Source organism: Equus quagga, chromosome 19, assembly GCF_021613505.1.
Source record: "Equus quagga isolate Etosha38 chromosome 19, UCLA_HA_Equagga_1.0, whole genome shotgun sequence".
Taxonomy (NCBI): Eukaryota; Metazoa; Chordata; class Mammalia; order Perissodactyla; family Equidae; genus Equus; species Equus quagga.
Genome location: NC_060285.1, coordinates 1,941,220 through 1,953,753, shown reverse-complemented (window position 1 = coordinate 1,953,753; position 12,534 = coordinate 1,941,220). Strand labels below are relative to the sequence as shown.

Here is a 12,534-nt window from a genome sequence, read left to right as displayed (position 1 = left end):
TGTAGTGGTTAAGTTTGCACGCTCTGCTTTGGCAGCCCAGGATTCACAGGTTCAGATCCTCGGGGTGGACCTACACACTGCTCATCAAGCCACACTGTGGCAGCATCCCACATATAAAATAGAGGAAGATGGGCACAGATGTTAGTTCAGGTCCAATCTTCCTCAGCAAAAAGAGGAGGATTGGAGGTAGATGTTAGCTCAGGGCTAATCTTCCTCAAAAAAAATTATAATTAAAAAAAGATGAAAGGAGATACACTATGTTCCAAATGTTTACCTTTAGATATGGAAATGTGGGTGGATTTTTGTTGTCTTTTATCTTATACTCCTAAATTTCCCCTTTTATCTACGAATAAGAGTCTATGCAAGTTGCTAAGTAGAAAAGAGTAGAATCACCCTTTGGGGGCCAATGAGTGACTGTGCAGGATGGTGGGGGAGGGGAAGCTCCCACGAGGCGTGGGCAGCTCGGAGGCAAACCTGGGGCGAATGGCCTGCGGGATCTGGGGAGGTGAGCTCTGCCGCCACTCCCAGCATCCTGGGTTGAGTGTGGAGTATGTGCTCAAGCTCGTGGAGGCTAGGGGTGGAGGGTGCAGACAGCCATGGGCGAAGATGAGGCGGCTGGTTGGATGTGAAGAAAGCCAAGAGCAGTTGGGCCCCTGAAGTGGAGTGAATGTTGGCCTCCAAAACAATACGTCCACCTGGAACCTGTGAATGTCCCTTATCTGGAAACAGGGTCTTTGTTCCCAGATGTAACTAAGTGAAGGATCTCGAGATGAGATCATCCTGGGTCTGGCTGGGCCCTAAATCCAGTGACGAGAGATAAGAGAGAGGAGAGGGAGATTCCAGGCAGAGAGAGGAAGGCCGCGTGACAGGGAGGCAGAGACTCGAACGATGCAGCCACCAACCAAGGAGCCCCAGGGAAGGCCTGCGGTTCCAGAAGCTGGGGGGAGGCGTGGAGTCGATTTTCCAGAAGGAGCCAACCCTGCCAACACCTTCATCTCGTTCTTCTGGGCTGTGCGAGGATAAACTAATGCTGTTTGCAGCCCCCCTTCTGTGGTCCTTTGTGACGACCGCCCCATGGGACTCTCATGGCATGGCTGGGTAGGGGTGCCTCACCTCCTTTCTGGGGGACCTGATGCGCACGTGTGTAGGTGTGGCCTACGGTCTGGACCCTGAGTGTCTGGGGGCCCTGACTCACATTGTCCCTGCAGGGCCTGGCTTGGTGACCAGCCACCCCCACCGAGGAGCAAGGACACAGGGCGCCGGGTGGAGAGCAGTGCCCTGGAGGCTGTGGCCCCACCACACTGGAGAGTTGGATGAGCTCAGGGTGGGCTTCTCAGAGGAGGCGCCACAGCCAGACCAAGAGGCGGAGGTTTCAGAGGGAGGAGAGGGGTGGCAGGCAGCCCCCTCTTTAAGGGGAGGCTGAGCACAGGGGCTCTTGGAAGCTGGGAAGGGACATGGACCAGCAGCAGGAGCATAGGGAGCCGAGAATCTCCTAAGCCGGGGAGGACGGTGTCGGCCCGGAGGGTGGAGGCCAGCGAGGCGGGAAAGGGGGGTGATCTTCAGCGTGGATCATGGGGTGGAGGGGGTGTGTTATTTTAAGACCTGCCTCATTGTTCCTTTCTACAAAGTGCAGAGACACAGTTGCTAAAGAACCATGACGCAGGAGCGGCCCCAGAACAGCCTTAGGGACCAGAGTGAATGTTGATGATTAAAACGATAGGTTTTCTTGCAAGCAGATGCCGCCAGATAGCAAGTGTACCTGGTTTAATTCTTAAGTTTCTGAAGCTCTCAGACACCCCCTGCCATCTTGTCTGTTCACATTCTCAAGGAACCGCCTTCGGAAAGATCCCGCACAGGCGGGCCCCGCAGGCTCCGTGTTGGGGCCCCCGGGGTCCCTGCCATGTGAGCCCCAGGGCGAGGTCACGCTGATGAACTGCCCAGGGCAGTCGATGACCTTCCTCATCCTTTTCACACCCTCCTCCGCTGTCCAGGACCGCAGTGGGGGGACACAGATGTGCTGTCCTGGAGGAGGCTGCGCTGGCCCCAGCCCTGCTTCCTCAGGTCCGGTGGGAGGCAGTCCTGCCAAAAGGGTGGACACCCGACCATCTGGAGCCTCGGTGCAGTCTGTCCCGTCCCTCCTCAGGCACAGGGCACTGATGGACCCCAGCCTGCCCTTGGGGCTGGACAGAGCTGCCCTGAGCCTCCCTGGGCTCTGTGCCCACTGGGCACCCTTGGGTGACGTCCTTGGCTCCCGTTCTGGCTCTGCTCCACCTGCTGGGTGGGCCTGGGCCACAGCCCCTAATTCCAGGTAATCTGCCCCCACTGGTGTGTTCAAGGCCCCTGCTGTGCTCTGGGCTCAGCAGAGAGCTCAGGATGAGAGGGTGTGGTCCAGCGGGGGCCTCAGGGAGACCTGGGGTTCTCAAAGGCTGCTCTTGGAACTCTATGCCTGCCATGTTCCAGGGGCCACCAGCCTCGGGGAGGGGAGGCCAAGCCGTGTCCCCATCCAGTAGGGCAGCTCTTCTTCCTGGCTCCGGGCGTCTGAGAGCTGCAGGTGGAGAGCAGCGTCCCTGCAGGGGAGTTGGACACACCCAGTAGGGCCTTGCTGGGAGCTGGGGGTGAGAAGTGCAGCCAGCCTCCCCTGGGAGGGACCTCATGTGACGTGACGGCAGCTCGCTGGATCCAGCAGGTGCCCAAACTCTCCTGAGCCAGCCACTGGAGGACTGGAGGAAGGAAGACCAGGGAAGGGCTGAACAATCTCGCACAGTGCAGGGCCCCCCAGACAGCTGGCTCCATGACAGCTGCTGGACCAATGAGCAGGGCAGGGCAGCTCCAGGTGGTGCCATGAGGGTGGGCTCATCCTCAGAGGGGACCTGGGGTGAAATCTGGGATCCAGGGAGAGGGTCTCGTGAGCGAGGACAGCAGCACACAGCCTGGTACGGCCGAGGAATTGAGAGAAGGCCGAGCAGCCACAGTGCTGGGTGCGGTCAGCGTTGGGGGCAGGGGCCTGGGACGTGGGTGGGGTCCAATGGGAGTGTGGTGGGAGCCACAGGCAGGTGGGACAGGGCAGGGGCACTCAGGCAGAATGGGATGGAGATGGGGACCACCCGGGAGCTGGGAGCAGCGGCTGCAGGGAGAGCCACAAGGTGAGGAGACTGAGCTGGGATTTCTGGGGGCCTCCGGGCCACCCGCCAAGGACAGGCCCCCCAGCCCATCTGTGTCCCTCCAAGGCTGTGCTGTGTCCGGTTTCTGCTGCATGTGTGCGGGAAGGCCCCATGATGCCCTCCTCCACCGGCACAGCTGGCCCAAGAAGAGAGACTGCGCGGAGTGGGGCAGCCCCTGAGCCCCTGACCTGGGCCCCCCAGCATCCCTGCCTCGGACTAGGGCCACCCTGAGGGATGAGGGAGCTGCGGCCCAGCAGGGATATGGACAGAGGCCACTGGACATGAGGTCCCACAGGGTGAGGCTGTGGTCTGTGGGAACCACATCTTGGCGTTTCTGTCTCTGTCAGTTTAAAGGTGATATTTGGCCCGTCGTTTCTCACTCCATGGCCATGAGCTGGCCCACTCTGTGGTGTTTCCTGGGATGCTGGGTGCGGGTGCTGGAGGCCTCAGCAAAGGAGGACGTGTACGCCCCCCCTGCTCTGCAGCCTCCCAGGGGTGCCGTGGGTGTTCGACACACACACTTCCATCACTCCTCTCTGTGCAATTATGCGGCACTTGCTGTATGTGAAGAAACAATTGGGAACAGGAGGGTGGGACCCAGACCCAAGCCCCTGGCCAGTCCAGGGGACACTTGGCTCATACCCACGGCTGCCAGTGTTTGGGGTGTGTGCCCTCCGGTCACGCCCAAGAGGGTTCCCACCCAGGACACAGAGGGAGGGCAGGTGTTTCCAGGAGCCAGCCTCGGTGGCAGGCATAGATCTCCCTCCGGCATTCAAGCCTGAAATCTAGGTTTTTGTCCTCGAAAGGGTCTGCTGGCCTGAATCGGGGGAGGGATGAGAAGCAGCACCCATGAAGCGTACTGTCCCCCAGGCCAGCCTTGTGTGTGTTTCCTGGGTACGTCCCATTTCAGATGGGACCCTTTGTGTCTACAGAGGCTGACCGCTCTCTTCTCTTTGCTCCTCAGGTCTCCTGACAAACGCAGCCCCAGAGGGGCCCCGGGAGTGGCCTTGGCTCCATATAGAGTCCACCCCTCGGCCACAGTCCTCTGTCCGCTGCGGACGCCCCCCATTCTCCGCCATCTGCCCACCCTCCGTCTCTCCGTAGCCCATCCAGGACGCCCGCTTCCTCGGCATCCTGAGCTGAGCCTGTCGGCCGCACCGAGGAGCCCGGCCTGGGACACGGTGGGGGCTGTGCTGGGCGTCGGGGAGCCTGGCCCCTCCGCAGTGGAGGAGGAGGAGGAGGAAGACGGCGCTGGCCCAGGGGAGGACTGACTCTCAGGCGCAGAAGTGGCCTCTCCTTGTGCCCCAGACTGTCCGAATCGCTTTTATTTTCTTATCCTTTCAGTATACTCGATAGACCAAAGAGCAAAATCTATTTTAACGCGGACTCGCCCTCACCGTCAGAGTCCTGGGTTCGACTGGGGGACACGGGGGCAGAGACATGCCGGAGGCCCCGGTGGGGTGGCCCCGGCAGAGGCCTCCGCCCCACGAACACTGCGGTGTCCCCTGAGAGGGGCCGAGCTGGCCGGAGGACCCCGAGGCAGCCCTGTGGGACGCGGTGGCGATGTCCCCATGCAGAGCCCGCGAGCGTGCCACCCCCCGGACACGGCCGGCCGCACAGTCCCCGCTCCTCTGTACTTAGATGGACTTGATCGTACTAAACTCACTTTCTGTTTTAACCTGTTAGACAGGCCTCTCTCCAGCTCCATTTCCGATAGTGGGGTAATCCAGTATCCGCCAAGAGCATGTTGGGTCTCGACTGCTGTCTCATCCAATTCACCATTTAGCTCCAGAAAGCAAATTAAAGGAAACGAAAGTAACACTTGTTTGAAAGAGATCATTAAATGTATTTTGCAAAGCCTAAAGTTATATATTTAACAGTTTTTATATGTTGTATATTTGTAGAAAATCCTATTTAACAATTAATGTGTAGCCCCGGCCGTCCGGAGAGGTGGCGGAGCCCCGTGTCCCTGAGGGCTCTGGGTGGGCCGGGAGCTGGGGGCGGGGCAGGACTCTGGGGGCAGTGAGCTGGCGTCACCATGTGGTGGCCGGGCCGGAAGCCCGTTTCTCGTCGCTGGTTTGGGTCTGCGGGTCCCTGCCCTGGCCTCTGCCTCCACCCACACTGAGTGTACAATACTCTGATCTCGCCTCTTCCTTCCGGTGGGTTGTCCCCCTCCTGCTCCCGCTCGCACATCCATCGATCTTGAGGGCAGTGGGCAGTGGATCTCTTCTCCCCAGGCGATGTCCCGCTCGTTCTGTCTTCCTGTGGGAAGGTCGAGACCATAGGGATGGACAGCGGTGCCCAGAGACGGCAGGCACCCCATCGTCCCACATCCCTCTTGCAACCCGGGGTTGCCGGCCGGCAGACAAATAAGGGACAGTTATGTTTTCCTTCCTCTGGCCAGATTCCTCCATTTTTCCTGAGTTTCCAGTGAAGTGTACTACCTAAAAGTCCAATTAACCAGAGTATTACGCTAGTTCTATGCTACTAAAAAAGGAAAAAGGAAAAAAAAGTAATAACTATATAGAAGTTGTTCCAGCAACCCATAGACTAAAGAGAGGAGAGAAAATCCATTTATTTAAGACCGATTCCAATGTCCGTAAGTATTTAATTTACCTTTCAGCCACCCCAAATTTAGAGGTATGTGGATCCTAGAGAGAACAATCAGCTGGGGCTTTGGGTTTTCCTCATGGAGGCGACGGGCCACCGAGGGTGCTGTCCGAGCGGCCAGCCCGGGCTCCAAGGCCGGGGCGCTGTGCTCCGGGAGGCCCTGGGAGGGTCGCCCCGCCTGGCACACCTCTGCCCTGCCCTTCCAGCGTCCCCACCACTCCCCCTCGCCTGTGTCTTTTGACAGCGAGTGTCGACACCTTCCAGGGCAGAGACAGCGAGATTTAACATGTTACAGCATTTTTTTTCTTGTTTTACAGTATTCAATTTTGTGTTGATTCAGCTAAATTATGAAAATAAAGAAAAACTCCTTTGATAAGCATGGCTTTTGTTCGCTGGCCGTGGTGTCCTGGGAGGGGCTGCAGCAGGCGTGGCTGGCGGGGACGGCAGGTGGGAGGGACCTCAGCGCACACGTGGTGACAGGGACATCCTTCCTGGGTGCTGGGCCTGCCCTGATGCTGCACGGTGCGAGAGCCCTCTAGCTTCTCCTGGACCACAAGGATGCTCCCAGAAGCCCAGCCCGGGCCAGTGGACAGTACCCGGCCTGTAACCACTCAGGGGCCTCCCTCAGCCTGTACGTGAATACCCACGCCCCAGCAGAGGCAAGTCCTGGTCCCTCCTCTGGTCAATGTGGGGCCACTGGAGACACAAAACATGCCTCATTCTAAATCATTTCTCCCCTGGAACCAAATGCTCCCCTGCTGGGCCAGTGGGAAGGCTGATGGCCACGTGCATTTGCCTCTGCCCAGGCCCTGCCCACACCCCAGGGCACAGAGGAGCCGAACCTGCTCAGGGCCTCCCAAAGGAGACACACATCTGAAGGAGTCCCCTCTTGAGACAAACCTGCTCAGATCTCCAGAGGGTGGTCTCTGGCATTCAGACCATTTCTGTTGCCCAGAGTTGACCACCAAAGTCGGCACCCAGATGCAGAGAGGTCACACCTGTCCATTTCCAGCTGCTCTTCGTGAAATATGAACCCTGGGAGCTGTGGCCCAGTGGCTGGGCTGTCCCAAGTCCGTGCTTGATTTTAAGGAGAGTTCATTGGCTTTTGGAGCAGTTGGGGTGGATAGATGAGACCCCCACTCTCTGGCACAGAGCCAGGCTTGTCCTAGGAGAGAGGAATGGGCAGCACCCAGGCCCAGCAGCTGCCACAGGGACCCCCAGGTGGGCCCTTTCCCTCCCAGGTGGGCCCAGGTGCCCATGCTGTTCAGAGTCCTCCCTCGGGGCTCCCTGGGTGAGCAGGTTTAGGGTTCAGCCATCCAGAGCACAAACAGGCCAGGACAGGGGCCCACTTGTTCCTTCTCCCTCTGTGCATGCTGAGAAAGGAGGCACTGAAGAGGCAGACGTGTTAGTAGGGAGAAGGAAAAGGAGCTCACCCCCAGAGCCACCTGCACTGTCTCTGGGGGACCCATCCTCTTCTGGGCATATCGGAGGGAAAAACACTAACCATGAAGATAGAGAAAAGATAAAGAGCATCATGACCACAGGGGCTGGTAGGAAGAATGATGGACTCCAACCAGAGCCGGAGGTGTGTGGGTCAGGATGGGGTGGTTCATGCTGGGTAACAAACAGCCCCACCTCCCAGAGGCTGAACTTACGTAGATATGATGTGCACCTGGCTGGGACGAGTCTGCAGGAGGCCTTCCCCATCTCAGAGATGAGGGGAGACACCTGGAGAAGAGCACCCCAGCTGTGAGGCTTCACATGGAGGTAGCACCCGTCTCCTCTGCTCCCTGGCTGGCTCTGCCCTTTGCTGACTTGGGCTGTCTAGCCTCGGGTTTCTCTCCCACCCAACGGGACAGGCGTTGTTGCTGCCCCATTTAAGGCTGGGGCAAGAGTCCTTGATAGGCTTGAACCCCCAAAGCGTGAAGAGCTGTGTGTGGTCCACCTTCCTGCTGTGGGGGATGGTCCCGCATGGCCTGCATGGGCAGGTGCTCCTCCCACAGGCTCTGTCCAGGCCATGCTGTGAGCTGAGGCTGAGAGATCCGTGGACACGGCCCCAATGAGGGGGCCAGGGCAGGCGGCGGCCACGTTCCCTCTGGACATGGCCTTGGCCTGGGTGGAGGCCACCCTGCCGTGTAGCCGGAGGGTGAGTCTCGGCATTGATTTTGTTTCAGCTGCGTGGTGTAGCGAACACTTCCCCTCTGTGCCTCGACTTCCCCATTGGCAGAATAGAGAGAATTGTGTCGATCTCACGAGGTTGTTCTTAAGATGGAAGAGATGCAGCACGGGACGTGCCCGGCTCAAGGACGTTCTCAGGGAACCACAGGCAAGCTTCCCTCGCACCAGCATTACGCCCTGTGGGCAATTCTGTGCATCAGCGCCCACCAGCCAGCACTGTCCCATGTCACACAATGCTGTCTGTGGTCACCTGTCTGGGTCTGAGTCCTCACTCTGCCTCTTAGAAGGTGTAGACGTGAGCCGGGGCTGTAGGATATGGGATCCTGCATGTGGGGCAGAGCTCCGGGTCCAGAGCTGGCTCTGCAGTCTGTTCTTTGGCGTGTCATTACGGCCATCAGGCCTGTGGCCAGTTCCAGGGCCGGCCAGTCCAGGCCTTGAGCAAGCTCAGCCTCCCAGGGGTGGGAGGTGTGTACATGGTGTGTGTAGTATAGTGTGTGCAAGTGTGTGGGCACGTGCACACATGTTTGTGGGTGCTCATTTCACCGTTACCCTCACATGCGGAGCACTTTCTAAGTCAGGGGTCCAGGAGGAGCCCCACACGATTCCTGACCTCAAGGCGCTCTGAGGTCAAGGAGCATCCAGAGGGGGCTGGGACGGGCCGACCCTGGCGCCACCATATCAAACCCTGGCTGTCCCGGGGGAGGTTGCCAGCCTGCCAGCCACCTCGCCTCTGCTGGGTCCTCTCCTGCCGGGTGTCCCAGCCCCACGATACTGCATCACCTTGGCATTCGGGAGGTGACCAGTTTGCCGTCCCTGTCCTGAGCTGACCGGCTCCCCAAGAAGCTGGTGCCCCCTTGTGGAATGCAGGACCTGGAGGAAGGATCCTGGGGATTCCGGGGTCTCAGCTCAGCAGGCGGAGGGGGGCCTCTGCAGGTCACTCCCAAGACTCAACTGCAGGTCAGCATGTCCTGCCAGTCTGAGCTGATGGTGGGCACTGTGCCCCCAGCAGGACCAATGACCAGGGCCCTGTGTCCCTCTCGAGAGGACCCACTTGGGGACCGAGGAAAGATCCTATGGCCACTGCCATGCTCCTGTGGGCCTGGGTCAGCCCAGCCCAGGAGAGGCAATGTTGGGGTGCAGGAGGGACCGCTGGCTGCTTCAGCAGAGAGGCCAGAGCGGATGAGCACAGGTCGGGGGAGGAGTCAGAGAGGAGAAGGGCCCTGGGGCCTATGCTGGCCAGGATGGAGGCGTAGGGCTGGGACGGGCTGCTCAGCACAGGATCCAGGACCTCAGGGTGGCTGGGGACAGCAGCCTGCCCTCCCCACACCCTCGTGTCCTGAAGTCCCCATTTCAAGTTTCTGTCTGGCCAGCAGTCCCCCATTTGTCCACCCAGTACCCCTCATCCCCTCAACCTGTCTTGCTGGTCACCTCCCACTAAAATGAAAGTTCACAAGAGCAACCGTTCTCGGGGTGTCACTCTCCCCTGGCCCCCAGGGGATGCCTGCCACATGGAGACAGGGGACGTGCTTAGGACTGTTCCCAGACCGAGCATCTTCTGCGTGCCGGTCCTTTGCTGATGATGTTGTATTTGCTGGTGGTGTCTCCACGCTGCCATGGGATCCTGGAGAGCACCAGGCGGGTTTAGTGCTCAGAGCCCGTGATCTGTTTCCAGAGGCCCCTGAGTCCTCCTGTCTCCCCCAGGCTCAGATGCAGGATCTGAGCCACCATGAGCCTGCCACCTGTCTACACTAATGCTCTGGCCATGGTCCCCAGCGTTGCACGGGGTGACACCCCTATGGAGCATCACTCTGCTCAGCTGGGGTGGCTGGTGTCCCTTCTGAAGCCCGGTGGGCTTGTGGCCTTGTTGCCGTGGGGGCCGTGTGCATGCCCCTTTCCTGGCTGGCTCGTCCAGGTTCCTAGTCCCGTGTGTCCTCCCGATTCAGCTGTTTCCGTCTTTAGAGGACTCGCTGCATCTTTAACATCTTCCGTTTCTTCCTTCTGTGCCAGAGTCATGGAATTCCTCTAAAATAACAGCCACATTTATTTTCTGCTTCTACGAATGTTGCCTCATTTGTTCCTCCTGCCAGTGCTGCAGGGAGGAAATTAGTCCTTCCAGGGTGGGTGGGTGGGTGGGTGGCCGGCGGGCCCTTGTGGCTGAGACGGCACCCAGCATATCTGACTATGATGGCCCCCGTCTTCCCAGGCAGCCAAGACTTTAGTCCAGAGAAGAAGGAGCTGGAAAATCTCTCCTCTAGGCCAGCGGCACCACCGGGGCAGAGCATAAAGGTGGAGAACAAAGTCCAGTGGAGGGTGGGGCGTGGTCCGTGGCTGCATAGGTGTGCCCATGTCGCCATGCGCCGGGGCTCCGCGGACAGCAAGCGTTAGAGAAAAAGTATGCTGAGGCTGTGAGAGCTGTAAGAAGACCTCATCCAGGACGACGGCAATGGAGTCAAGACCATCAACACAGGGAGAGAGATGGGGCCCCCCTCCAAGCCCCCAGAGACAGGGCCCTTACAGCCAACGGCAGAGTGGACAGGAGATCCAACTGAGACATCGGGACTTTGACCACACAAGGCTCCTGCTGAAGGTCAAGGGCCCGGACACTGGAGGTCAGTGATGAGGAACTGATCAGATATCCAGGGTTGGGGTTCTCTAACCTGTCAGCGGGAGCCTTGCCGAGAGTGGACTTGGCAAGGGCGTACGTGGAAGCCCAAGGTCAGGCCCGGCCGAGCAGAGGTCTCAGAGGGGCTGGGCTACAATTTGGCCAAGGGGAGCGTTTCTGTCGTGAACTTTCTCTAAAGGTTGAAACGATGCCTTCCACATCAATCTCCACAAAGGCCCGTCTCGTCTGAGCCCGGCCTTGCTTCTGGGAATGCAAAAGGAGAGGGAAAACCCCTTGTTTCCAGAGAGAAGACGCGTCTGAGCCCATGGTCACGGCTGGGGTTTGGACGCTCCTTTGGGGAGAGCAGAGGAGGAGGGTCGTCCTCGGAAGCCCCCTGCAGGGTGACACTCAGTCCCATAATGCCCGGATTCTCGCAAGGCCAGCTCTCAGCCGGAGGTTGGCCGCAAAGCCCAGAGCCCACGGCAAAGCCATTCCCTTCCTGTCCAGAGAGGACAGGTGTACCCAGCCCGTGAGCAACGAGACTGCGGCCCAGCGGGGCCCAGCAAGCGCCAGGCCTTCCATCCCAGGGAGGATGGGGCCCAGGTGCCCCTCCATCTCTGCGTGGGCCACACTGCCAGCAATTCCCGGGACCCATCCCAAGGGACAAGGCCTCTCCAAGCTGGGCAGATGGGATGGCCTGGGTTCCCTTCCAAGACATTTGGACGAGCCCTGGAGTCAGATGTGGCGTCCTGGCCCCAGGTGTCTGCACAGTCTTGTCCCAGAAAAGCAGCATCGTGTGAACTCAGCTAACAAGCTCTGGGCACACAGCCGGCTGGGAGACACTCTAATTGGCTGGGAGAAGGATGGGGCGCATCAGAGCCGAAATCCCATGGTCACCTGTGACTGTTGCTGATGATGGGCACTGATGGGAGCCTCAGTTTCCATCTCTGCAGCTTCCTTTCTGCCGCCCTGGTTGGAGGAAGGAGGGCAGGTGTCACGAGCAGTAACAGGGCACCTGAGTCTTCCAGAACAGAGGCCGTCTTCCAGGAGCAGCTTAGATCTGGCTGTGCGTGGAGGTAGGATGCTGACGTCCTTCCAGGAATTGTCCTGCATCCCTCTGGGGCGGCCCCAGCTCATCCCCCTCCCTGAGCGTGTGTGGACCTCCACATGAACCTCCCGCTCGTCTGGGCCCGAGAACCTGGGACAACAGAGCTACTGGCCGACGACTCAGGGGCACAGAGCAGATTCCGCAGCACGGGCTCCCGGGGCAAAAGCAGATCCCGGCAGAAGGAGGATTAAAATGCATGGCCGCCAGCTTGATGCAAACTCGATCTGCCCAGTTTTTCAAGGGCTCTTGTCAGTTCCCATCCCGTGCTCACCATCATTAACGGAAAATATGACAGATTCGCTAATGAAATCAATTTGATCAAGTTATCAATTTAATCCCTAAAAACGTAACCCAATTTCGTCCTCTCGGAGGCTGCCCGGGCTCCGGGGCTAAATGTCAGTCACCGTGAGAGAATGGGCCTTCTGACTTTCCAATAATTAAAGTTACTTTTCTGCTCTGGGTTCATAACCTTCCTCCTAATTACTGCGAGCTCCCCTAAATCCTCCGGGGTTGAGCCGAGGCGGAGGCAGCCCCCGATTGGGGAAACAGCATAACGGAGGGCCTGGGATGGCAGACCCCGGGGCAGCGAGAGCGGCTCCCAGGTCAGGACTCAACCCCCGCCCCCCACTCTCAGTACTGCTTCCTCCTCTTACACAGCGACTCCTCTTCATGAGAAGAAAAGAAAGGTTAGCAACGAGGAGTGGAGACAAATTCCACCCATCCTGCCAGCAGAGACCCCCACAGCTCTTTGGGTGGATCCTTTTGGACTTTTCTGGGAAGGAAGTCGAGGAATTCTAAACCAGTTGCTCATATCCAGAAAAGTCTGCACTTGCTCGGACCCACAGGTAGTTCGGCTCCGAGATTTCATATTCCGC

The 12,534-nt window shown here is 58.9% G+C and overlaps 1 protein-coding gene across 1 annotated transcript in view; it reads left to right on the top strand.

Annotated features, from left to right (window-relative positions):
- TAFA5 (TAFA chemokine like family member 5) overlaps positions 1 to 5,011 on the top strand; it is a 251,649-nt gene extending 246,638 nt beyond the window's left edge. The window contains exon 4 of the mRNA XM_046646645.1: positions 4,126 to 5,011. Within this exon, the coding sequence (XP_046502601.1) occupies positions 4,126 to 4,134 (9 nt within the window). The 3' untranslated portion in view covers positions 4,135 to 5,011. The remainder of the gene's footprint in view (positions 1 to 4,125) is intronic.
- Positions 5,012 to 12,534: the final 7,523 nt, after the last annotated feature.